This window comes from Gymnoscopelus microlampas (assembly GCF_963454915.1).
Source record: "Gymnoscopelus microlampas genome assembly, chromosome: 13".
NCBI lineage: Eukaryota > Metazoa > Chordata > Actinopteri > Myctophiformes > Myctophidae > Gymnoscopelus > Gymnoscopelus microlampas.
In genome coordinates, this window is record NC_139950.1 from 29178905 (window position 1) to 29206889 (window position 27985).

Sequence of the window (27985 nt, forward strand, 5' to 3'; positions counted from 1 at the left end):
AAAGAGAAGAATGTCTTCCATCCAGTTTCTCCCATTCTCTTTATCTCTTTAGCTCGCTATTGTCTTGTCCTCCCCTGCTGACAGTGTTCTGTCCCTCTGCCTCTCGCCCTCATTTTCTCTCCCATTCCCCCCCATCCCTCATGTTGTCCATGAGAGATGTTGTCATAGTTTTATTTTACTGCTGTTTAGCGGGACCTTTATTCACGGAGCGCCCAGGGAACTGTGACACAGAGTATTTGGCTGTGGTGCGCAGCTGTTTTCATTTGAATTCCTAAAAAGCTCTGTGTATTCTAGTAAGCGTAAGCCTATTAATCAAATTATTAACTGTAAAAAGAAGGGTTTTTGTGTATGCCCCTGCAGTATCCCTCTCAGAGACTTTGGGCTGTGGAATTTTTATATCGGCAGTTTTCACCAAGCTTTAATTAAAATGTGCCGCCGATACACTGTCCTCTGCTGACATCACTCTGAGGAGAAAAGAGGGAAGACGTCTAACTTTTTCTCCATAACTTCGGAGATATAGCTCAGATGACAAAAAAATATATGATGTTTTTCTAGTAAAGGGCCTCAAGGCTCAATTGGTTTTGGCTTGGGACCCAAACTTGTCCCTGTGAAGTCACGACCCAATGTACCAGATATCTCAGTGGTCCCCTGTCTAAGTTGCTCTTATTCTGTGACCCTATGATAATGACTTGAAACACTGGTTGGAAACACTTTTTCATGACATAATGGGTGAGACAAACAGCAAGGACCCTATAATAAGGCACACACCAGTGTTCTCGAATGATAAGAGTTTTTTTGAAGGATGTCATGAAGCTTAGAGGATAACTTTGAGACAAAGCAGGTTACTTGTTGTTTCTCAACAGTGTGGGGGATTTATTTTCTGTTTTTTAGGGGCTTTTTGGCTGACTTTCAACCTGGTGTCCCCAAAAAAAAAGAAAAGACGTACTACAAAGTGCATGGGGTTTAAGTGGTAATTCTGGTCGAAATCTGCTATTCTCTCTATTTTTGAAATAGCGAAAATACATTTAAGTGGTTAAACACCATGTTATAATGAATTCAAATGTCTTTGATGAAAGGAAGTATTGCTTTCTAAAGGCAAATACTGCCTGCGAATAAGGGTCATAAGTTAGAGGGACTCTGAGATCCCTGGGCAGAGAGGAGCCCTCAATGAGGCCTCAATGATTTACAGCACTGGTTCTCAAACAGTGGTCCGGGGACCACCAGTGGTCCTTGCCAGGGGGTACCAGGGGGTCGAAATAGAAAATGTTCTCAAATTTAAGTTTTTCAAATCTCAGCCATTGGTTGGCTGGGCTTTCGTCACGGGTCAGAGTGTGACCGGCCGCTGCCCTGATCGTACTCACCGATGAGACCAGAGTAGGCCAGAAGACAGTCCGCATAGTTCTCCTTCAGACAGCCTGACGGTGAGCGAGGCTCCGGCTGGCAGTTGGCGAAGAAGTCAGCCAGACGAGACCTGGGATGCACATAACACACTCACTGTGAGGATTGATTTCATGCAGGGATTTCAGATGGTCGATAGGTCATGTTTAGAGAATGTATAATTTACTCACTGTCAGAAATAAAGAAGACAAAGGGCACAAACTAAAACCACTCTCAGTGACTTTTGAACTGTGTCTCCTAATGACCTTCCACCCTCTACTAAGTCAGTGCATGCACACACACACACACACACACACACACACACACACACACACACACACACACACACACACACACACACACACACACACACACACACACACACACACACACACACACACACACACACACACACACACACACACACACACACACACCCGCAAGGGTGATGTGTATAATCTCACCAATCTGGCATGGAGCTTTACTGAGCGGAGCAGAGCAGCGCGTGGTGAGAGTTGTGTTAACACCAGGCAGTACAACAACTGACATATGGCGTGGGAGTCTGCAGAAACACACGACTGCTAATCTGTCTCCGCCAACAGACAAATGGCCCACACGCTACTGAGACCAGTTGTTCTACTGCCGGACATGTGTTGGATGGATGCAGATAACACTGAAGACGAAGAGTGATGGGTGTGTGTGTGTGTGTGTGTGTGTGTGTGTGTGTGTGTGTGTGTGTGTGTGTGTGTGTGTGTGTGTGTGTGTGTGTGTGTGTGTGTGTGTGTGTGTGTGTGTGTGTGTGTGTGTGTGTGTGTGTGTATAGGAAATGCAAAGTTGCAGAGAGAGAGAGAGAGAGAGAGAGAGAGAGAGAGAGAGAGAGAGAGAGAGAGAGAGAGAGAGAGAGAGAGGGACAGACAGAGACAGAGACAAAGACAGAGAGAGAGAGAGACAGAGAGAGAGAGAGAGAGAGAGAGAGAGAGAGAGAGAGAGAGAGAGAGAGAGAGAGAGAGAGAGAGCAAAGAAAGAAAGAGAGAGAGCCATGGGGACAGACCAAACTGAGCTAATTTAGAACTACTAATCCCTCCATTAGTTCCAGAAGTACACTAAATGGATGACTCCAGAGGGTCATGGACATAATATGCACACAGGCCTACTGTATATGCACGCATGCATGCACAGTTAACAGAATGTCAGGTGTATCAACTGCAGTAGCTTGTGTCTTACCGACAGATGTAGTTGATGTAGTTTGTGTTACCTGTACAGATGCATTTGAGGGAGTTTGTCTTACCTACAGATGTAATTGGTCTTGCAGGAGGCCTGTAGTTCCAGACAGTTGGGTTTCTGTTTCTCTTCATAGGAGCAAACTGGAACGATGGTCTGACGCCGGCGCTCTGAACAAGCTGACTGGTCACTGGGCGGACATGAGCAGTACAGCATGCCATAGCTATGTTTGGGAGGGACCTGAATGGAACAATGAACGACAACTTTAAGTTTGATCCCAATTGTAGGAAATGTAATGTTGTTGAAATAGATTAATCATATCCCTGGGCAATATATAATTTCTTCAATATGATATTAATTATATTTTATGTTTTTTTTTATGATTAACACACTGAATAACACACTGAATTTGTTCTTACTTTCGATACATCTTTCAATAGTTTAAGGGAAAATAATCAGAATCATCTCCTCTCTAACTCTGCTGCTTCTAGCCATTTATTCAGAAGTATGATTTCAAAATAAAGCACAGGGGTAAATGATGGAATAATGTAAAGATTTGAGATATAATATAGAAAACATTTGGTCCATACATTTACATTACCTGGGATTCAACCCTGTGTCAACAAGGGGACATACAGGGGTTTGTATTGACCATAGTATTCCCACCGACACTCTCTCACATAACCTACTGCTTTAGCACACACATTGAGTTTAGATTTCATCAGACATATTGGTAGGTCTAAGATCTCCAATACGTCTGGCTACGTGAGACTGAGAACGGAAGCTTGGGGTACCCCCAAGTGTGACGCAGGAGCAACGTGGCTGCTGTGTGACTACGGTCAGTTGTTTTGGTGTCCTGCGTCATGGCTGCCTTGCCTTGTCGAAGAACTGGCGGAGTGCCTTGTGGCACTTCCTCTTGTTGCAGACCTCGGCGGTGGACACTCTGCTGGTGCACGGGCTGATGTAGGCTGAGCGGTACTTCTTACATGTGTCATTGAGGTTACAGGCCTTGGCTGCATTCAGACAGTTGTTCTCCCTGGTCACCGCGGGCTCCCCTGCAGAGGAGAGGAGAGGAGAGGAGAAGAGAAGAGAAGAGACAATTTACTGGATGTCATCCAGGTAATGATGATGGCGATGTGTGCTCTCTTATGGAGTTTATTTAAAGTTCCATCAAGTGCAAACAAGAGAGGCTGGCAAGGAAATCCCCAAAAGCAAGAAAATGATAAGAGGGAGAATGTGAGGGAGAAGTGCTGTGCACACAGGATAAGGTTGCGACGCTGAGATGCGTGCGGGGAAAAAGCTACAGAGCTCAGCATCACAAAACAAAAGCAATTCAACTCCCAAGGCAGAGCCCAGCATTTCCATAACAGCAATATGGAAATAGAGAGAGACGGAGGAAGAGAGATGGCCGCATGCGTAATGAGGCTGTCGCACGACGAGTGCTGCCTCACCACTGATAGATAACCACAGCAGAAGATATAGGCTACTGCAATCCTGCACACACTGTAACATCCTGAGTGTTCATTTAACTCTGAGAGGTAAGAGAGTTAATGTAACCAAATGGACCCTTACGGGTACAGTTTGTTGCATTTATAAGCTCTCAAAGTTGCAAAAGGATACATTAACAGAGAGGGCTGTGCACACGATGCACTCATGTGTAAAAGCGTGTTTTGCAGCTGTGAATTGTGTTGTAGCTTGGGTCTTTGTGCACCTCTGTGCATGTGTGTGCTTGTGTTTTCTGTGCACGTCAGCGTGCGTGTGTGCGTGCGTGCATCCGTGCGTGTGTGTCTAAAATGGTAAATGGTGCCGTTTATTCAAATTGCCTTTATCCAAAGCACTTTACAGTTGTGCATTATTTTCACACATTCACACACTGACGGCGGAGCCAACCATTCAAGGCACAACCATGCTCATTGGGAGCAGTTAGCTGTTTAATGTCTTGCCTAAGGACCCTTTGACACATTAACAAAGGCGGGCCAGGGATATAACCAGGATCCTTACGATGTCCAAGCCCCTGCTCTACCTCTTGACCCACTGCTGTATGTGTACTATACTACTGTACTGTACTGTACTATACTATACTGTACAAGTTCAAGCCGAACCGAAGAAATATTGTCTTAGGACCTTGTCCTCATGGCCCTGCTAGCTATCCAGGCTGTCTGTGTGTGTGTGTGTGAGAGAGAGAGAGAGAGAGAGAGAGAGAGAGAGAGAGAGAGAGAGAGAGAGAGAGAGAGAGAGAGAGAGAGAGAGAGAGAGAGAGAGAGAGAGAGAAACACACGTGTGTCCCTCCCTCTGTGCATGTGTGTGTTGGGGTGCAGCCTGTGTTGTAGTCATCAAAGTCTCCAGTGCACTGCCTTTCTCATCTGTCAGCCTGTTACTAATTGCCAGCGTTCTCATGGATCCCCCATTAATTAACATCGCCACAACACTTATTTTCCCCCGCCTTTTTTTTTGGAAGGGGAATGGAGCAAAAACAGCATTTTTTTCCTCTCTCTAACGAGTGCCAATTAAAACGGGAAGAGCCCAGCCTGGCCAAAGGACAGTAGGAGAGGGGAGGTGCAAGGGGGGGAAAAGTAGCAAAGGAGTGAAAGAAAGATTGGAGGGAAGGAGTAACCGAATGACTTGAGAGTGTCATGTCACAACGTCTAACGGTGTTAACAAGAGGTGAGGCAGGGTGAAAGAGAGAGTGAGCGAGAGTGTGTGTTTATTGAAGTGTTAATTGGTGACAGAGAAGCTGTTGTTTGTTCTACACAATACAATCCTGAGTTTGATTTAACCCTCTCTAGAGGGTGCAAATGGAGCCAAATGGACCCATAAGGGTCCAGTTGGTTGTCTAGAGACTCTCACAGTTAAATGAACACTCAGGATTTTACAGTGTACCGGAGAAGAGACGATCCTTGTTGTTTACCCTCCATTAAGGAGCCTGTCCTCGCTAGCCTCTTAGGAATACCCACAGCTGCTCCCTTCCTGTTCCTCTGTTTTACCTCTCTCTACCCGATGCACGCCCGCCCGTCCGTCCGTCTCTATCCTGCCTCTTTCACCCCCCCCCTCCTACCCCCACCCCCCCAAATGTTATGCTTCCCTCAGACTCAGCTGACATGTTTGACAGGCTGTTTTGTATTTGTCACATGCATCAAAGTGTTATTCACATCCCCAGCCCTATCTTAAACCCTATGACATGACTACAGCAAAAAACTTGAGACGTGGCTGGGAAAAAAATGATATATCCCACACGGCAAAATTGAGGTCGTCACAATAGAAAAAAAGGAACAATGTTTATTCTTTTGCCAGTTTTCAAACTTTTCACACAGAAGTTTGTCCAGGTTGTAAAATAAATATTGTCTAAATAAACCGGCAAGGACCATTGCAATCCATAAATGACCATCAGCGCGGGCCTTTGAGTATAAAGTCCATTAAGTCAAGTGTATGGTATTGTATTGTGCTGTGGTAGCCCTTAATCACAGTTACAGTCTCAAGGGGCTTTACAGGCCCTCATTTAACAAAGGAAACCACTTAATCTTATGGCACTATATACTTTACTAATATTATATTCATCAATAGACAATGAAAAGATATGTGAACTGGTACGTGTGGATGGAATTAGGGGTGCAACAGTTTATTAAAATAATTGATTTAATCGATCACCGGTAATAATAATCAATTTTAATCATCAATTTTGGGTTAGACTTTCTTTTCCTTTTGCTTTTGAAAGTTACTTGAGTGCATATGGTGTGTGATGTGAAATGGATGCTCATCATTCAAACAGTATCATTGTTTAGTTCTTCTTCCATCCTATATACAGGGGCTTCTGGAGAAACAACATGTTTAATTGCTCATCACTCCAGCTTAGTGAAAGAGGACAGTCAATTAAATATACTAGAAGCTCGGCCGCCCTTCGGGCGGCCGAGGGTCTAGCCCTTCGGGTGGCCGAGGGTCTAGTCGGGGACCGGCCTACACAGGAACGATGTAAATAGGGAATGAATGCTCCACCCTTTAAATCAAACCCCATTATACCTGTTGTCATAGGACCCGTTTTGGCCATCTGTTTGCCTGTGTCCATTTATGCCCATCTGTGTGTGCATTTATGCCCATATATGGAGCTATCTGTGTCTGTGATATATGGACATCTCTGTATGTGTCTGGGTGTGTCCCTTTTATGCCCGTATATGGAGATCTCTGTGTCTGTCTGTGTCCATTTATGCCCATTATCCTAAAGGAGTTCGCTATAAACAATGTTGTCAGTAATGCCTACTTTCAATTTGAGGTTATGATCAGGGATTCCAGAGGTGGTCGTCCTCCTGAATTGAGTCGGCTGAAAGGTAGACTCTCTCTTCTGTAGGTAAGTCAGCCAAGCATATGTTGTTGATTTCTCGGATGTCATTGTTCAGAGGAGTGTATACAGTGCCTTTGAGAAGGTTGTCTTTGTTGATACATCCATTTTGCAGGTCAGGAAAGGTGTAAGAAATCAGAGTATTCAGATCCTTAACCAAGTGTTGTGGTGGAATTCGGATTTGAACTTCTGTGTCCTCGTGAGGGAGTTTTCCGTCCCCTAAAGCAAGAAGATAGTTGGAGAAGTCCCTTTCAGCTGTTTCTGTCCTCATGTTGATGTTAAGCTTGTGGTGCTTCATGAGAGGATACAGTGGTGACATCTGGATGCATGCTGTAACTATCTGGGCTCTGCTTGCTCTTTTAATAACAGGGAGTGTCTGCCTAGGGTCTTGTATGTGATGCCTTTTATGAAGTGATGTCACAATGAGTCAGCGCTTGCTCCGGAACAGCCCGATGTCAGTCATCTCCGCATACGGAGATTCCAAACCTTTCGTGCCGGATCCGAAAAACTGTGTATCGGGTCGGGTCGAGGCCTAGCTAAGATCGTAGGCAAAGGTCTGAGCTATCTGTGTGCGAAATTTGGAGTCTGTAGCACCAACCATGTGCTTTCAGGGCTCATCCATGCGATTCGGGCCAATTTGGATTCGGCGTCCATTGGCTTCAATTAGTAGTCAGGACTCCACATATGGAGATTCCGAACCTTTCGCGTTGGTTCCGGAAAACCGCATATCGGGTCGGGTCGAGGCCTAGCTAAGATCGTAGGCAAAGGTCTGAGCTATCTGTGTGCGAAATTTGGAGTCTGTAGCACCAACCATGTGCTGTCAGGGCTCATCCATGCGATTTGGCCCAATTCGGCCTCGGCTTCAATTAGTAGTCACGATCCCTGGCTATCAGTGATGATTTCTAGGTCTAAGAACTTGTGATATCTACATCAGGTAATGTTCAATTAGACACACACACGCACACACACACACGCACGCGCGCACACACGCACATGAAAGAACCATTGTATGCTGTTTGTACCGTCTTTAAATACAGCATAGCATCTCTGCAGCAGTTAATCAATCTAATCAAGTTAGTCAATTAGAATTAGAATTGTTTGTGTCGATTAGATGAAATTGTGTCGATTAGATGAAACATACAAAAATAAGATTAAATTTTTTACTGCAATTTCTACTACTTAGACAAAGTTAAGCCAAGTTTAAACTTTTCTTATCACCGTTCAGCTCATTTGTTCATGTCTGTTCAGCACCGCTGCATCACAAAACTCCTTCATGGTGTAAACCAGTGGTTCTCAACCTGTGGGTCGGGACCCCCGGGGGGTAGATCAGCTATTTTCACAATATTTATCTGTGGACCAAAATGTAATACCTCAACTCCTACAAATCCAAGTGCTTGTCAGGGTGGGGGGTCCCCAGTTCAAATAGGATTATTTTGGGGTGTTGCGGCCTGAAAAGGTGTAGAACCGCTGGTATAAACCAGGTTCCAGGTTAACCTCCAGCCTACTGTACCTGCCTGGCAGTGTCTGTCTGTCTGTCTGTCTGTCTGTCTGTCTGTATCCAAAGCCATGAAGCTAAACTCCCCCTGACACGCTCTCCCCCCCCCCCATCTGAGGGCATATATGAGGTGCATATTGTGTGTGTGTGTGTGTGTGTGTGTGTGTGTGTGTGTGTGTGTGTGTGTGTGTGTGTGTGTGTGTGTGTGTGTGGGAGGGGGGGGGGGTATGGTTGGGCTGCCAATTAGCAACATCCACCAGAGTTCAACTGAGATCTGATGTTTCCGGCATCATTCTGAGAGGTCTGTGTTGTCTGTGTGCACAAAGGTGTGCATAATGGTATGTTTGTGTCGAAAGACACAGAAAGACCCCACACACACACACACAGACGCCCCCAGTGGTTATCCAGAGCATTTGATGAACTCCCAGTGCTCCCTTGGCAGATGGTACCGTCTCTCTGACACACGCATACACATACGCACGTGCACACCAGTGCGCACACGCACGCACGCACACACACACACACACACACACACACACACACACACACACACACACACACACACACACACACACACACACACACACACACACACACACACACACACACACACACACACACACACACAGCACTCTGACAGGGCCCACACAGGGAAGGGGCCGGGGCCATCTGGAGGCCTGGTATGGGAGACGAGGCCCCCACTCCCCCACAGTGGCTCGTGTTTCCGATCCAGCCTCAAATTGATTATCATGTCGCCTGTTTCCTCCGAACCCCCCCCCCCCCCCCCCAGCTAATTTCAATTACCACGGGACGCCACGGGTCGAATCTTGACCTTTCTCTCCTCTACCCATCTCTCCCCCTCCTCCGTCTGTCCCTGCCTCTCATTCCTTTGTTTTGTCTCCCCCTTTACCCTTTAGTCCCTGCCACCCCCATCTCTTTAGCTCATTTTTCTCCCCTCTCCTTCTCCCCTCGCGCCTCTCCTCCTCTCTGTGCCTTACACCTCCCGCCTCCTCTTCCTTAGAGTGTTCTCTTCTCCTCCTCTCTGTACCTGACACCTCCCGCCTCCTCTTTCTTAGAATGTTTTTTTCTTGGTGGTCCGCTCATCTTTCTATCCATGGGGGTGCTGGATGGATTCTGCTCATTAGTTGCCCTCCTCCCTTTCTCCACCATCACCATCCATCTCTCTTCTTCCCCTCTCTCTCTCTCTCTCTCTCTCTCTCTCTCTCTCTCGCTCTCTCTCTCTCTCTCTCTCTCTCTCTCTCTCTCCCCTCCCCGCTACCATCTGCCCTGTATTGTTCTTTGGAACAAAGTAGAGTCATTTAAGTGGTCTCCAGTGTTGCCGGCCTGCTCATGACTCCATCCAAGACCAACTTAATAGAAAGATAAATAAAGTCACCTCTATCATTGGTTATTGCTGAAAATAAATCAGCTCCGGGGACCTTTACTCACAACCAATTCAATTACAATTACTTTCAATTACTTTCACTCAGTTTTTCTTAATAGCGTAATAGTGTGTTAATAGCAGAGAGCCTTAGCTCTGTGTGAAATCTGAATTAAGCGTCCCTTCTGTGCACTTATCTCCGCTCTGACTCCAGCCCTGAATCATTTCACTTGGAGAAAAATGATTAATGTTGAGAGTGAGAGAGCTGGGAGAAATAAGAGTCTAAGTGATACAGGTGGCATGGCAGCTAACATTGGAGACTGACTTCTCCCTTAACACATCGACTGCCTAGATCGAGTTAACTCGATAATAGTAATCCAGCGCTCGACTGCCTAGATCGAGTTATCTCGATATTAGGTATTTTCATTGGTTTCATCTGTGATCGCGCGGGTCTGTTTACTTTTCATCATCACTTTCGTTTTCCGCCTACGTCACACTCACCCGAAGCCGGATGTAAAAAAAAAAATTCGTTTCCGGGTCACATCGTTTTTCTCCGGTCATTTTCGTCCAGAATAGAGAAAACCCCTTTTTTGGACACGCTATAAAATACAAAGGGAAAGCTCCCCTTTTATTTTCTTTGGTCCGGGTGACGATCAGGCATCGTCGTCGTGTATCACATCGTATCACAAGCCGATCAGAGATTGTCGAAGACAATCACATCCGGTTCATGTTGTTTTGACTGTTTGAGCCTGGAGGGAGGGGGGGGGCGAGTCAGCGAGTCATCGAGGGTGTCATTTTGCTGCGCTCTGCTGGTCGATCGTCGTATGTGTTCAAAACCATGGCCTGAGAGACTTAAATGCATTTAAATGCAGAAAATAGAGAAAACAAAAAAACACGCAAATCGCTGGCAGCCAAGGGGGTAAATTTGGAATAAACTCTGGCAGTCAATGTGTTAAGAAGAACTGCTGTACGTGCCTTGAAAAGTGAAAATGTTCCTTCAAAGTGAGATATAGACTTTAAGGCCCTCCTATTTCTTCGGTGCAAAAGGCTGATACCACCCTTAATGGCTATAATCTAGGCACATTGTCCAGACCAATTCAACGTCAATGAACTGTGTTGAGTGGTCAGTCTCCTACCCCTTCTGTCCATTCTTTTTACATCTTTAAAAACAGCATTCACACAGGAGAAGACAATAGGCATTGATTCAGACAGTAGATTATACACACATTAGAAACATCATCCACTAGTAAACGTGTTAACTTAACATCTGTTCAAACAGTAGACACAATGGACAGAGCTCTCATATACTGTAGAGTCATATACACTCAAATAGTCTATGACCATGTCCTTCATTTGTCCATTCTGTCAAGCAGCTGTAATACAGGTTTTCTTGTGTATACACACTGTTAAGTAAATTATGTCCTTCACACTAACCTCAAGTACATAATGTCAGGCCATTGTCCTACAAGTGTTTCGCATCACTCTCTTCAAACACAGCACTTAATCATGGCCAACTGAACACCAATGACAGGGAACAACAGACATTTCGTCATGCCTGTTTGTTCCCATTAACTTCTATGACTGTAGTAATGAATGGGGTCAGTGGTTATCCGCCAGGCTACTGGTTGTCTCAGCGTGAACCAGCACAGGAATTCTTTTGTTGGCTTCACATTAGAGAAACAACACGACCAACAGAAGAGAAGAGAAGAGAAGAGAAGAGAAGAGAAGAGAAGAGAAGAGAAGAGAAGAGAAGAGAAGAGAAACTTCACACTGACTATTGGAAATGTGCCCTTTGATTTTGAAACAGATAAAAACAGTACAATCAATTAGAATATAATAAAATAGAACAGAAACTTCAACACATAAAATGGGGGAGGGATGTGGGGGGGGTTGTATGTATACTTTGTGAAAAATTAAAATGCAAAATAAAATATAAAAAAAAAAAAACACATAAAATGTTCCATCCATTGTGGTTGACTTGGAGACAAACAAGATACATTAAATACAATTCAAAGGGACTACATGACTGAGAGGTCATTCAGTGTCAGGCCAATTAACACTCACAATTAACCCACAACTAATTACAATACAAAAATACTTCTGGTTCATTGGACACCAGCTCTTATAGGTCCTTCAAAGTCCTGTTTAAAGTCTGTCTGTCAACACTTTTATCTGCTGAAAATACATCACTTTTTAATTTGAAAACTGTAAATTAGCAATATGTTTTCATGTAGACTTGGTGCTACAGCACCCACAAAGATAAACAAAAGAAAGAAAAAACCCACTGTCTTCAGCTCACTGTCTCATCATTTAAGCCATCGACTACATGACTGCATAGCTCCACACTTCATTATTAGATGTTCATTTCAGAAGAATGGCCCTGTTCATTCACATTTTGATTTCCCGTCACAACTTGTAACAAATGGTAAATGTGAATTTGTCCCGTGTCCGCGGCCAGTAGTATAGTATGTCTTCATTATTCACATGTAAATTACTTTTCCTTGTGCCTCCTTCCCGCTCAGAGGCTGAGTTCGCCACTCCGATTCAATAGAAAGATCTAACATAATCAACCATCGGCCCGGGGTCCCCTCTCTCTGTGTATCTGCTGCCTCTCTCTCTTGATTATCAGGGGTGAGTTACACTGCCATCCGCTTTAATGGGCTCCACGCCTCAAAGTGCAAGACAAGCAGAAATGGAGCGAGCAAAAGGGAGAGTGAGAGAGATGGAGAGAGAGGAGAGATGCAAGAGAAAAAAGGGAAGGCGCCCCGAGGTTTACTCATCTCTCTGCCTCTCTTGCTCTTTTTTGCCTGTTTCTTTCTTTATGCTCTCTCTTCCTCTCTCAATTTCTCCATTTCTGTTGCTTTCTCTCTCTCTGTCCATCTCTGTTACTCCTTCTCTCTCTCTTTCTGTGTGGTTAATAATCTTGCTGTTCCTCCAAACTGTGTCCCAGTGCAATAAAGCCACATGACGCTTGGTGCAGCAAATACCATAACTCACACATCCTAGTAATTGATCCCTGCAGTGCCTCTCCTTCTTTCTCGCTCTCTCTATCACTCCCCCACCCCCACCCTTTCTCTCTACTTGTCTCTGGCTTCGTTCTTCTTCTTCGTATCACTCATCTTGCTCTCTTTCACTATGCCAATCATCCCGACCTCAATGTGTGATCATATTTTTATGCCATTCCTTGAGCTATATTGGCACAAAGTGCAACATAAAGCTGCCAACTTAAGGACAGCTGAGCTCTCGCTGTCCCGCCTCTATCCTTTATGTACCAACCCTACGTTCTATTCCCTGCTTCTGCCTTACAGGAGGAGTGATGTATTTACACGTTTAGACAATCACAGACTCTTGCTCGGAATGATTGACAGTGAGGAACAGGTAAAGGGATTTTTGATGAGGATCATATTGGCTGCTGTGGGGATCGGATCTACATACTATGGCCTCGCAGTTACAGAAAAGTTGCCCTTGCAGTGTATCAATACTATATTAACCCTGGGGTCCCTATTTTGGGCATGTCATTATAGGCAAACATTTTCTAAATATGTTCAATACAGCATAGCTTATAGTGCGTACCAAAAGAATCCTGAAGGGGGCGTCAACAAGTGTCATTTGGTACCGTGGACTTAACATTGCGTCAACAAGTGTCATTTGGTAGCGTTGACTTAACATTGACCCCCACCAGTATGTCTGCAGCTACTATGCCACGCCCCAACCCCCCCCCACCCGTGGTGATGACACGTTGGCAAGCACTCAGATCAGCTATTTATGAGTAGCTGCAGTATAAAACAGTTCTTAAGTGGTTAATAAAAAGTTACTCTTGATACGAGGCCACAAGGCCACACTTTGAACCAAGCAAGGCTTCCAAATGACTGCTCATCTGCACAGTAACGTCTTGAGTGTTAATTAACTCTGAAAGTGTAAAGATGGACCAGAGCCAGAGTCTTTCTCACAACCACTATGGCAGATAATTAACAAACTATCAGTGACATTAGCACACGATTACACAACAGCTGTCATGTTATCACAAGAACGATCATTCTAGACGTGCAAATTCCACTTAATAATCCAGTCATCGTGATCTACAGTATATCATCTTCAATACTACAATCAATCAGTAGTTACGACTTACCAGTAAATGTACGTTCGGTTGAGTATCACCAAAAATGTCAAACCATTGATTATTATCGATGCCGTTTCATTTTTTTGGTATGATCAGCTGGCTCTGGCGACTGAATTTCCCCCTCGGGATCAATAAAGGTCTATCTAAAACATTTTTGGCCAAGACAAAAAAAAAAGACTTTGTCCTCAAGTGCCTGGAGCAGGTTAATGGAGGAGGAGAGAGTACAGGGCCTGAGGCTTGTAGCGTTTACTGGTTAACACATGTTTTCCTCCTCTCCACTTTATTAAGTGACTGTATGCGATGCCATCCCACAACTATTGCCATTGTATTCCCAATCCTCCTGCCCTCTTTAAAGAGCCGCTCTCACCTCCAAAATCAACATGCCGCTAGTGTGGGGGCCTGAGAGACAACGGGTCAAACAGACAGGGCTGCGGTCAGACTGCACTGCACCACCGTGGGACAGACAGACTGACAGAGGAAGGAAGGAGGAAAGGAAGAAACTAAGAAAGAAGAAAAGAAAGAAAGAAAGAAAGACAGGAAGGAAGAAAGTGTAGGGACCAGATTGGGAGGGAGAGGGAGAGAGCGCCTGGCCTTGGTTATGTACAGTGATGAATTTCCAGAGAGCTTCGTTTCATTACCCATCTGCCAGCGAGGAGATCAGCCGGTCAGAGCGGGCCCCATGGGGCGCCAGTATAAATATATGGCTCTTTAATAATCCCCACAAACACACCGCTGTATAGGAAGCGCACTCTGCATTTCCCTCTCACTATGCCTCCTGCAGCCCACCACACGCACGCACACACACACACACGCACACACACACACACAGAAAACCATATCTCCTGCTATAACTTCAGCCTTTAACTCCCAGCTCTGTGGCCAAGTGATTTTCACCCGAGTGGGCGATATGGTGAAAATATGCTGCTGAGTATTAAAAGCTCTTTGTGAGGTCGACCCTGTGCCGAAAGCTCATTATTAGAAGTTTTATAACGCATCAAACTTAAAGGTCCAAACATCAAACTTAAAATCCGACTTACATTCATACTGTGTTAAGTATTTAACACTATTTATGACTAATTTCTGAGTAATAAAGTATTCAATCAATCAATCAATAAATCAATCAAATAGTCTATCTTCGTTATTTGAAGTCCATATGCATTATATGTCTACAAGTCAACCAAACAGCAAATCATGTTCTTAGAACGTTGTTCTAAGGATACAGTAGTTCTGATTCTAAACGCTTTAGACTTTAGTGTACAGTAAGGAGTCCATTTCAGCCTACCACTTACTGCAGCAACAGTACTGATGCAACATGGGAGTTGTTTGATCAATAGCTTTGCACTTTACCATATAGAGAGTTACTTTGTTCACAGGGCAATGAGTCTCTGTAGGAAACACTGAAACTACAAAACTACCTGGTCAAAAGGCTCACTGTGAATGAAAAATGTTTATGTGAACAAATGCAGTGTTAGGCATACCGCACTTAGAAACAGCAGTGAGCTATTATAAGCTACCCGTTACTCTACATGCCATTGAACCCACTTCATTCAGTCAATGCTATCTCAGTGATCAATAAAACAAATAGGCTGGCAAAATAAAGTGGCAAAATAAAGTTCAATTCAATAGTCTATTCAATAACCCCCCCCCCTGCCTATTGTAGTGATTTCGGTGGACCATGTGGTCCCATAAGAGTCTCCCTCTAACGGGTGGTGAGTGATGTTGAGTGGTTGAGTCACGTGCGCACAGAGCAAGATGACACCAGGCAGTATCACATGGCAAGTTCTGAAGTTTATTACACACATATACGGAGAATATATATGGATCAAAGATGAGACGTGACGAGACGCTGTCCGGAGGTCATCAAAAAAACACATGACGTAAGATATGAGACAAGGAATAGAACAGAATGAATAGGAATAGAACATGCATCTCGTATCATTGTGCACAGACGTCAGTCTATCTGATAAAGTAGTTGATGGTCATGGTATCAAGGGCATCAATTATGCTTATGCAGATGAGAGTGATTCAACACATGTAGTATGTACTGGGTCAAGTAGATAAAGGTTATAATCATAACACGTATGTTCCCTCAGTTTAGGATTAGGGTTGGGGTTATTGAGTGTTAGTGTTAGTTTTGAGGGAACATAGGGCTGAGGGAACATAGCTCCCCAGCCCCAAAAACTAGAGGTTACGTAGGTAACCCGGGTTCTTTTAGTTCAGGAGTGAGGCACTCACTATGGGGAAACAGCGCCATCTGGCGATGCAACAGAGCTACACACAATACGCTCCCGGGGCCCATTCATTGGGCAAGAGAGTATGTCACGTCACCGGCCGTCCCTTCCCCTTTCCGGAAGGACATAAAAGGCCCGGTCGTGACGTAGTACTTCCTCTAACACAGGTCCTCTGTTCGCAGTGGCGAAACAAAGGGGTGTTTGGTGAGTGCCTCACTCCTGAACTAAAATAACCGGGGTTACCTACGTAACCTCTAGTTCTTTGTCGTTCTGAGTCGTGAGGCACTCACTATGGGATCTATAAACCTCCCGGAAGCGTTAAAACGTGTTAAGTATGTAACACTATTTCTGACTAATTTCTGACTAATAAAGTATTCAATCAATCAATCAATCAAATAGTCTATCTTCGTTATTTGAAGTCCATATGCATTATATGTCTACAAGTCAACCAAACAGCAAATCATGTTCTTAGAACGTTGTTCTAAAGATACAGTAGTTCTGATTCTAAACGCTTTAGACTTTAGTGTACAGTAAGGAGTCCATTTCAGCCTACCACTTACTGCAGCAACAGTACTGATGCAACATGGGAGTTGTTTGATCAATAGCTTTGCACTTTACCATATAGAGAGTTACTTTGTTCACAGGGCAATGAGTCTCTGTAGGAAACACTGAAACTACAAAACTACCTGGTCAAAAGGCTCACTGTGAATGAAAAATGTTTATGTGAACAAATGCAGTGTTAGGCATACTGCACTTAGAAACAGCAGTGAGCTATTATAAGCTACCCGTTACTCTACATGCCATTGAACCCACTTCATTCAGTCAATGCTATCTCAGTGATCAATAAAACAAATAGGCTGGCAAAATAAAGTTCAATTCAATAGTCTATTCAATAACCCCCCCCCCCTGCATGCCTATTGTAGTGATTTCGGTGGACCAACCATGTGGTCCCATAAGAGTCTCCCTCTAACGGGTGGTGACTGGTGAGTGATGTTGAGTGGTTGAGTCACGTGCGCACAGAACAAGATGACACCAGGCAGTATCACATGGCAAGTTGAAAAGTTCTGAAGTTTATTACACACATATACAGAGAATATATATGGATCAAAGACGAGACGTGACGAGACGCTGTCCGGAGGTCATCAAAAAAACACATGACGTAAGATATGAGACAAGGACAAGAACAGAATGAATAGGAATAGAACATGCATCTCGTATCATTGTGCACAGACGTCAGTCTATCTGATAAAGTAGTTGATGGTCATGGTATCAAGGGCATCAATTACGCTTATGCAGATGAGAGTGATTCAACACATGTAGTATGTACTGGGTCAAGCAGATAAAGGTTATAATCATAACACGTATGTTTCCTCAGTCCTATGTTCCCTCAGTTTAGGATTAGGGTTGGGGTTAGTGAGTGTTAGTGTTAGTTTTGAGGGAACATAGGGCTGAGGGAACATAGCTCCCCAGCCCCAAAAAGCGTGTGTGTGTGTGCACATCTGTGTTTGCATGCATGCTCAATTTAGACTTGGGCACATGCAGGACTAACTCTATAAAACTCAATAACTCAACTCCAACCACAATAGCAAAAGAACAAAGATCTGTACTGCTCAAAACCGTGATAACATGACAAAAAGCAACAAACATGTCTTGTTAAAAATAACAGTTGGTGAGCGTGTTTGTGTGTGAGAGAGAGAGAGAGAGAGAGAGAGACAGAGACAGAGACAGAGAGAGAGAGAGAGAGAGAGAGAGAGAGAGAGAGAGAGAGAGAGAGAGAGAGAGAGAGAGAGAGAGAGAGAGAGAGAGTGTAGAGTCAGTTACTGAGTTTCCAGTTTGCTGCTGAAAAGAACTTCACACTTCTCATGGCCATGTTGGCTTGACGAACAGCCACCAAGCTACTGTACTGTATACCTCAGCGAGTGAACAAGCTCCTCACAAATCAGCACCGGCAACGCCAGCCAATTTCCCCAACATCTCCCTCCAGCCCAAACATCCCATCCTTCTCCCAAACCCTGTACACCCCCAGGCTCTCTGCCTCTCCCATCCCTTCTTAGTGGTCCCTCTCTCAACATCAACCAGTCCAGCGCTGAGATGAATGTACAGACAACCAGCAGCTGAACAGCGCTGTTTAGTCCTGTGTGAGTAACCAGTCTCTCTGTGCGAGCTCTCTGGAAAACACGCATCACATGAATGTATTCAGCAGCTCACCTCCGGAGTCTGTCAAGAGTGATTTACAGTAGTGGAAGTGATGTGCCAGTGAATTTGTTATGCAGCCCAGAACAGATCTGAATGGGGGAGACTGAGGATGGGGAGGGGGGGGGCTTATTTTTTATCCATAATTAGTCCTGCAGGAACGTCGTTCAGTGTGTGAGTGTGTGCGTGAGAGACAGAGAGAGTGTGTGTGTAGTATATACTGTTTATCTGTATAGATATTCGTCTGTGCCAGCCTATGGGTTCACAGCAACACAGAGTCTTAATTAAACTGTCTTATCTTTACACTCTCAGAGTTAACCCTGTATACTTCTTTGACCGGAGTTCCACCCAGATGTCTATACTAGGCCCTCCTTTTTGCCCTCTACACCAAATCTCCTCACCAAAAATAAATAGCAGATCTACAAGCTCACAACCCTTCACCTTGCGACACGTTGTGAGCTTGTAGATCTGCTATTGTCACCGGATATTATTCACCCCAGAATAGGGATGCAAGGGTTCAGGTAGTTAAATGAACACTCAGGAGGCAGTGTATAGTAGAGACAGACAGACAGACAGACAGACAGACAGACAGACAGACAGACAGACAGACAGACAGACAGACAGACCACTTCATCCCTCACACAGAAAGATCACCTCAAAGCTCAACACAGAATGGGAGGCACTACCTCATCTATCAACCCAGCATCACCTGCTCTCAGCTCCCCTGCTCCTCTGTTCTAGCAGCCATCTTTCTCTCCCTTGTGGCAGAAGGAGGTGAAGTCTGTGCCACCAAACCTTTATGACAGCGGCTGATGACCGCGGGCCAAACAGAACTTTTCAGATCAATAGTGAGGGGCAGTCGTATGGTCAACCAGCATGGAGAGACAAGGAGAGAGAGAGGCAGAGAGAGAGAGAGAGAGAGAGAGAGAGAGAGAGAGAGAGAGAGAGAGAGAGAGAGAGAGAGAGAGAGAGAGAGAGAGAGAGACATACAGTACAGTTGTGAGACAGAGGGACAGAAAAACAGCAAAATAGAGATGTCAGGTGCGCATTAAGTGATGGAATATAATAAGTGAAAGTTTACATTATTGATGACGACTATCCTCACACTGTTTTACTAAAACTTCTTGGCTGACAGAGCACCATTAGACTAGAGGGTGAAAAACTCAATAATTTATGGTCGTCTCTCACCGATGCTCGAGACAGATCTCTGAAGTTAGCCTCAATTGATTGTATAATTTACATCTTATTCCAGAGTTTATCGTATCAAATATTGGACTGTTATGTGTCACTGTTCAGTAAGAGCAGTGGGTTTGGAACCTCGAGTTCCATAACATACACAAACATTTACAGCAGCGATTCTCAAAGTGGGGTCCGGGGACCCCCAGGGGTCCTTGAGGGGATTCCAGGGGGTCTTCAGCAAAGTCTGTCACATATATTTTCATTATCTTAATCTTTGTCCTTCATCACTTTTCAATAAGTCCACCCCAGCTGTTAGATATCTATCTAATCAGTTGACTACTGCAAGACCTTTCTGACACAAGATGGCCACGCTAAACACCAGACAGCCTTGTGGACTTTAGGACAGGGACTGATACTGTGATGTGAGCTGGGAACTGGCGACTGGAAATGCTTCATCTTCACAAACAAGAGAGCTCTGGCTTCCTTCACAGACACAAAATGCTTCATCTTCACAAACAAGAGAGCTCTGGCTTCCTTCAAAGACACTTGCTGTCACTGAGGAGTCCCTCCATGTGCCAGCTGTCACTCATCGCAGCCTGTCTCTTTCTCTCTCCATCTCTGTGGGCTGGCAAGGGTCTAAGGGCACGTCACAGTGAACCCTTATCGCTCAACACCAAATGCACAGGGCCGTCACTGTGACACACAGATCAGAAAGGACTCGATTCTCCCAGAGCTCTGTGCCAGCTCTCTGTGCTGTAACCTGATTATTATTGAATGACAACGTGGCATACTTAAAGAATCTACACTGCTCATGCTTGAGTTTTAGATCAGGAGGCATGTATTTCTGTACAATTCACTGTATGATAATTTGATTATATGTAAAAGAATACATTTCTCAGTGGTTTGTGGTACAATTACAGTATATACTGTACAAATTAAAATAACAACCAATATGGTCTTAGTAAGGTGTTGGATCACCAAAAGCCACCTGAATAACTTTAATGTGCCTCGGCAGACTGTAGATGCTACAAGTCTCTTCAAGTCTAACCAACACCACTACATACCTTAACTTAACTGTTACAGCATAAATCAACAATAATGCTAAGCCTAGGATTTTTAACTACAAGGATGAGCAAAATGTGATCACTTTTATTTCCCTCGTCTTCTTAACCTTGTGAGGACATTAGGTTCCTAAGAAGATAGCAGCAGAAATACAAAAACAAATACATGCACGCGTGTGTGCTCACGCACGCACACACACACACACACACACACACACACACACACACACACACACACACACACACACACACACACACACACACACACACACACACACACACACACACACACACACACACACACACACACACCAAGTGATCTTTAAAGAGCAACTGAGCACTGCATTTTAGCATAAAAATATGCCTTCATGAAAAAGGCATTCTAAGCTGAAACAAATTGAAGTGATTTTGGATTGGGACCAAAATCAAGTGAAAGCATCGTTAAGTGGCTCTAAATAAAACTTATTTAAAAAAAAAAAGCAGTTTTAGAGTTAACCTGCTCATCAGAATATCCCATTTCCACATTGTGTTTGAGTGACTCTGGTAGTAGTGATGTTGCAGCTAAGCGCTGCTCTCAATGTGAAGTGACTGCACAGCCACCCAGTACATTCATCACTTTACTTTGATGTATGGCCCTAAAGACTGGTTGAATACAAACTCTCTCCAACACACACACACACACACACACACACACACACACACACACACACACACACACACACACACACACACACACACACACACACACACACACACACACACACACACACACACACACACACACACACACACACACACACACACGCTGCCAGTGCTGTTGTGGGAGTCTCTATGTGTCATCACTTCTCAGATGGTTTATCTCCAGGGACAGACACTGAGATGTGGCTTGTCCCTCACACAATCTGAATACCATACATCAAACAAGTCAGAGTGTGTGTGTGTGTGTGTGTGTGTGTGTGTGTGTGTGTGTGTGTGTGTGTGTGTGTGTGTGTGTGTGTGTGTGTGTGTGTGTGTGTGTGTGTGTGTGTGTAAAGCAAAGCAAAGTTTGTTGTTTACCCAGGGTGTCGGACTAAGCACGAAGCTTGTTTCCAGCCGGACCCTGCATGGAAGCCTTGCTCAAGGGCTATTCAGCGGTGATTCATGATTGATGTGATGAATTGGGGAATCGAACTAGGGACCTTCCGGTATCAAGGCCGCCCCTCTAACCACTAGGCCACCGCCTAGTGGTTAGACCTTCCGGTATCAAGGCCGCCCCTCTAACCACCAGGCCACCGCTGCTGCTGCTGTGTGTGTGTGTGTGTGTGTGTGTGTGTGTGTGTGTGTGTGTAATTGGTTCGTGCACTTGCACAATTACAATTGTCTGTGTGCTTCCGTGAAAATGTGACTGTATGCTCATTGGATCGTGTTTGTGTGTGTGTGTGTGTGTGTGTGTGTGTGTGTAAATGGTAAATGGTGCATTTATATAACGCTTTTATCCAAAGCGCTTTACATGGATTGTGCATTACATTCACCCATTCACACATTCATACACTGATGGCGGAGGAAACCATGCAAGGCACCAACCTGCTCATCGGGAGCAATTAGGGGTTCAGCGTCTTGCTCAAGGACACTAACTCAGGGGGAATCCGGGATCGCACTGGGAACGGTTCCCATCCGGCCGCTCTACTGGCCATTCTACCCCTGAGCCACTGCCGCCCCGTGTGTGTGTGTGTGTGTGTGCGTGTGTGTGTGTGTGTGTGTGTGTGTGTGGATATTGAGTGTGGATGCTGCTAATGTGTGTGTGAGACACAGGGTGTGTGTGTGTGTGTGTGTGTGTGTGTGTGTGTGTGTGTGTGTGTGTGTGTGTGTGTGTGTGTGTGTGTGTGTGTGTGTGTGTGTGTGTGTGTGTGTGTGTGTGTGTGTGTGTGTGTTTTGCACGGAAAAACTACTATAGTTTCTCTGTCATCCTACTATAATTGTATATGGAGATGGCCCACGTCAGAGCACACTCTGGCTCCAGAACAACCCTGTGTAGTGTTTTTCCTGCTTTGATGGATGGTGTTCATTTCGTAAGCCTTGTCTGGGACACTTTAGCTGCATAGAACCCGCTTCTCCCTTCTTTTTTTCTCCCTTCTTTTTTTGGGGGGGGGGGGGGGGGCGGGGGGACGGGGACTATATGTTTTTAATTTAACATCCAGCCACGTCAAAGTCTGTCCAGAAGATAGATGAGAGCCCCTCTACCTCTCTCCTGGCAGGTTGAGAGCACAGGGGGTGAAAACACACGGGGGAGGGGCCGAGGCATGGAGGACTACGTGGTCGAAAGGAATGGAAAAAGAGTATGGAAGCAGCCTTATAAGGAAAAGAAAAGAGAGAGAAGAGAGCGCCGCAGACAGCACCTAGACTGCTGACAAAGGCAGAAGAGAGAGGCAGAGAACGAGAGATAGGGGGAGGGAGAGAGAGAGAAGGAGCGGTTGGGATGAGATGAGGAGACAAAGGTGCAAGGAGTGTTTGGAGTGGGGGGGGGGGGGGGGACTAAGTTGGAGAAAGAAAAGAAAAATGACAGGTGGAGTGACAGAAAGCGGGAGGTGTGGTGCTGGGGGCTACTAACTTGGTACTTTTAGTCTTGCCAGTCATAAAGTGTTGTGAATGCTACTTTTCAAACAGAGGCCCATTGATCAAGTAAGTGACTGAGGTCTTTATAGACCTATTAGACCTCAGTCGCATGACGCGCAACAAATCAAAGTTGTTGTGAATGCTACTTTATCTGACATGGGCCTGTTGATCAAAATGGATGTGGCGCTCCTCTCTTCAGTTGCGCGCGCTAAATAAGTGACTGATTCTTTATAGACCGTTCAGACATGTGACACGCGACAAATCAAAGTTCAGTTGGACTCAAACTTTTTTCAGCGCTCCAGTGACGCAGAGAAGTATCCCCAATCATATGTATTTATTTCACCATTTCCACTCCCCTTACCCTCCCACCACTATTGTATATCTGCTACTTTTGAATAGCCAAAGTATACAATAATGGTTAAAGTGGTTAAAATGATTGTGATGCTATATAACTTATTTGGTCCTTGGTGGGAACTAACTCAAACCAACTTTGAGAACCAATGATGTAAAGTATCTATAGAAAGACAGACCATTTGTCTAGCATGCCGTGTCCTGTTGTGATTATTTTTTTAAATGGCTGTTCACTTTGCTCATAAAATGGGCATGATTCTGCCTCGAGGAACAATTCAAGCAAAGTGTCTTGGAAACAATCTGTGAAAAACATAACGGTAGAACAAAAAAAAGACCTGACTTAAACACTCAGACCTGTGCGTTAACCTTCATTAGTGCTTCATACACATGGTACCAGTTCCAGATTTTAATCGTAATGATTACCTAACTGTATGTTGTACAGTTACAGACATTACTAATGTTCTTATCAACAGCATTCCCACATTCTCAGTGGAATGTTTGTGATTCACGATGTAGTTGCTGTTGGCAAAGCCCCCAGCCAGTACCTGCCATAAATACTCACTGGACCATCACTGTGGTATTGGGTTGCACTCCCGTTTCTGCACAATGCACGCGCTGGTTCTCTGAAGGCATAACTACTCAACTTTAACTCATTTCCCCTTTATCAGCATATAACTGAAGTGAATTTAACAGGAAATTGATAATGGATCATAAACCAAAAAATTATACTAATTCAAATAAAAAAGAAAGTTAACCACGCAAAAATAGGTGATCTACAATAATAATAATAATGTTTATTGTCCCCAAGGGGAAAATTGTCTTCACAAGGTCTGTTCACAACAAAAACAACGTAACAACATGACAACAAAAACAACATATCACAAGACAAAGACATGAGGTCCCCACTGTACACAGAAAACCCTCCTACCCTCACAACGCATCGCAGGCGAGCTTTAATTAGGGATGCACCGATATGGAAATTCTTGGCCGATACCGATACAGATGTTTAAAATAACAATTTAGCCGATAGCCGATACCGATACAGATAGTTTATGGTATTATTATTTCCCCCTTTTGTGCCAGGGAAACAAATACATCTTCACTATAAGAAATAACTGTTCAGAATCTGCAGAAACATAATTGCCTTGATGCAAGTAACATTAACGAGTGTCCACGAGCGTCAGCTGGACAGTGACACACACACGTCAGCTGTGCTGGAGTTAGTTAAAAAATAAAGCTCTTGAATATGACATGATAATGTTAACTGTGATTATTGTACGCTTACATTTCATATCACAAACTGGTGTTTTGGAGTAAAAACTCCTGTAACTTTAACCAGCAAAACAAATATTGATATGTCGATACCGATATGTGGCCAATATATCAGTGCATCCCTAGTTTTAATTCTAGCTGTGAGGGACTCCTCACACATTCAAGCATTTGGGACAGTGACCGTCTGCGTCTATGTCTCTGACATCAGAGACAATGCTTCTGTTGGGAGGGTGGAGCAAAGAGCTCAGGATTAAATTAGATTACCTAATGATGACGACGCAAGGAATCGACAGGCGACCCCGGGCTCGTTTACCGACCAATGACTTCCTCCTCCGCCAGGCTCATTATGGAGGAACATGAGAACAATAGAGCAGTGTTCACACACTGACTCACCCTCCATACTGACTCCTCTGAAAGAGTTCAAAGAAATACCCATGTACACAGTAAAATCCTCAGTGTCCAAACTGTCCATTCAACTCTGAGAGGGTACAGATGGACCTATTTCTACACTCTCTGAGTCACAAATTGGATAAATTAACAGAGGAGTTTTACTGTGCAGGCTCTCGTTTCTTCTCTGTGCTGTGCAAAACTTCTGCATCAGCTTAACAACACACACACACACACACACACACACACACACACACACACACACACACACACACACACACACACACACACACACACACACACACACACACACACACACACACACACACACACACACACACACACACACACACAGGATATAGCCACATTCATTGGACTGGAGTCCCCCTGTGGTTATTTCTATGCAGGATGAACAAAAAGAAGACTAAAATACCAGAACATAAAATACAGTCCACACAAAGAAAGATTATATCATGGCATCACATTATGTGGAAACTGCACATGTGAACCCTAACACACTGCAAGTCATGTTGTAGAAGTTGTTGAAAAGGACAGTGACTGTCTAAAAAGACTCCTCCAACGTGAAATCCTTTAGGATTGTACAACTGAAAGCACTTAAAACCCCCGGTCTCAATGGTGAGATCGACTTCACTCCTTTTCGTGAAACATTACTCAAATTATAATAAAAAAAAGCTTCATTGTTATATGGAACAATTAATGGTTATGAGTACGTGCTTGTAGTCATGAACAGAAACATGTGGACAGTGACTGATACATTTTTACTTTTTTGTAGGATTAGGTCCAGCTTGACTTGATAGACCATTTCTATATTCCTTTTAACATTTCAGTTTGCTCCCCCACCCATTCTCTCATCTCCTGTCTCTCCCCTTCCCTCCCCATTCTACTGATTATGTTGGGGCCGCCCACCGTGACCGGCAAGATTCTACGATGTTTTCGGCGAAAAAATACATTAATAGGCCTAATATAATAAACGCCACGTGCGTGTTTACAGATTTGTGCATGTGCAGTGAACCACCCAACTGATCATCACACCTCGTTATGTTAGCGCTGCGGTTCTTTCCACTTTATGACAGATACAGATCTGTTCCTGTGGGCTAAGAGATGGGCTAGGAGGGCAGATGAGTGAACTGCTTGCGCGACTCCGTCGTACAAACTAGGTTGAATATTTGAGTTTGGGGCTCATTCACCTTACTACGCAGTATCATCAGCTTTTGATCTAAAGAGCATCTGTATGTGACCACCAAAAGACGTTTTCTGTGGAAAACATTCACAGAAAACAGCAGATTGGCTATTTTCAGCAAATATATATGATGTTGAGCGAAAACAGAAGACACTAGTATAGAACCCTGAGGGACTACGCTCAGTAACATATGGGGTTTAAGTTGCTATAATTTACTGTCTCCAGTCTCCACAGTCTTTCGATGTTGAATAGTTTAAAATAGCAGAGGATCCTGACTCCATCAGTGCAAGGTTTGTTGGTAATTCTACTACTACTTGAACTACTGTTCAAGTTAGGAGAAAAATAAGACATTTCTTTCTCCCCATCCTGCTTGAATTACAATATTTGCTTGCAAGGGAGCATAAAAGTGCACACACGCTCCACTGTGGCGCCCCCGCATACGTTGTTTTATAGAGGAAAAGTAACATCCACTTGCTGCAAATCTCTCTTCTTTTCTTTTTTTTATCATTTTCTGTTTTCCTCCTGCATGGTAATGTTAATTCAGTTGACATTTTTACATTCCTTTTACAAGCCCTTTACCCCTCCTGTGCCTATGTGTGCACGTGTGCACATGAGTTAGCTTTTGTTCAGTTCCCATAATACCAGACCCTCCACCACTCTGTCTATGAAATGTGTAGATGAAAAAGAAAATCACAAAAAAAAAACAGTGTAATAAATGACACAGTGTTTCTCTTTCTTTTCAGCTTTGTTACATTATCTTTTAATTTGTTAATTGCTTTGTGATACTGCAGTGCACAATCTAGCCTCTGATACGGTTAGACTTTTTAACCCCTTGTGGGCTCACTGGGCTGAATGTCAGACCCTAGTCTAGCATTAAAGTACAAACAGGGCCTTTGCCCTACATTATGGGCCCCTAGACTTTACTTGTTTAAGTATGGACCTTAGAGGTATTGCTTTGCACATATTTTATGTCTGTTGTCTTTGCATTTGTGCGTTTTATGTATGTCATATAGTATGCGTACTTTTATGTTTATTTGAGCTGCCTCGTTCTATTCATGAATACCTTCACTCTCTGGTTTCTATTGCCTATGAAGCACTTTGGAAACCTTGTTTTGAAAAGTGCTTAATGTATTATTTTTATTACACTCTGTCTACCTTTGTCAGTGTATCTAATTTATGCATCCCTCTCCTTTCACCAGTCTGTGCTCATGTTATCACGTCTCTGTGCCTCTTGTTTCTCGCTCTCTCTGGGATTTGCTATTTCACTGTTGTTCTATTCTATAGGCGCTTTCACACTTTTGCATTTTCAACCCAGGGTAAGCACACAAAATAAACACACAAGCTGTTTCACTTTACAGTACCTTTTCACCCCAGGGTGAACCTTTCAACCCTGCATTGAATTTCTCGACCCAGGGTGAAAGTGCTTCCCCTTGGACAAAGAATGTAGTGTCAAAACAATAGGGTTGAGCTACTGTAGTCCTGAGTTGACAGCTTGCAACAGCTTGAACGTTAACACAACGTATCACAAATACAAGCAGTCTTTTCCTCAGAAGTGCCTGACAGCGCCAGGTCCTGCTTAACAGTTTCTGGCGAT

General features: G+C 44.2%; 1 protein-coding gene across 1 annotated transcript in view; it reads right to left on the reverse strand.

Annotated features, from left to right (window-relative positions):
• Positions 1 to 27985, reverse strand: part of gfra1a (gdnf family receptor alpha 1a) — a 128824-nt gene that overhangs the window by 34916 nt on the left and 65923 nt on the right. Inside the window, exons 4-6 of the mRNA XM_084076778.1 lie at positions 3475 to 3653; positions 2666 to 2838; positions 1362 to 1471 (exon numbers count right to left, since the gene is read on the reverse strand). Coding sequence (XP_083932904.1) covers positions 1362 to 1471; positions 2666 to 2838; positions 3475 to 3653 — 462 coding nt within the window. The remainder of the gene's footprint in view (positions 1 to 1361; positions 1472 to 2665; positions 2839 to 3474; positions 3654 to 27985) is intronic.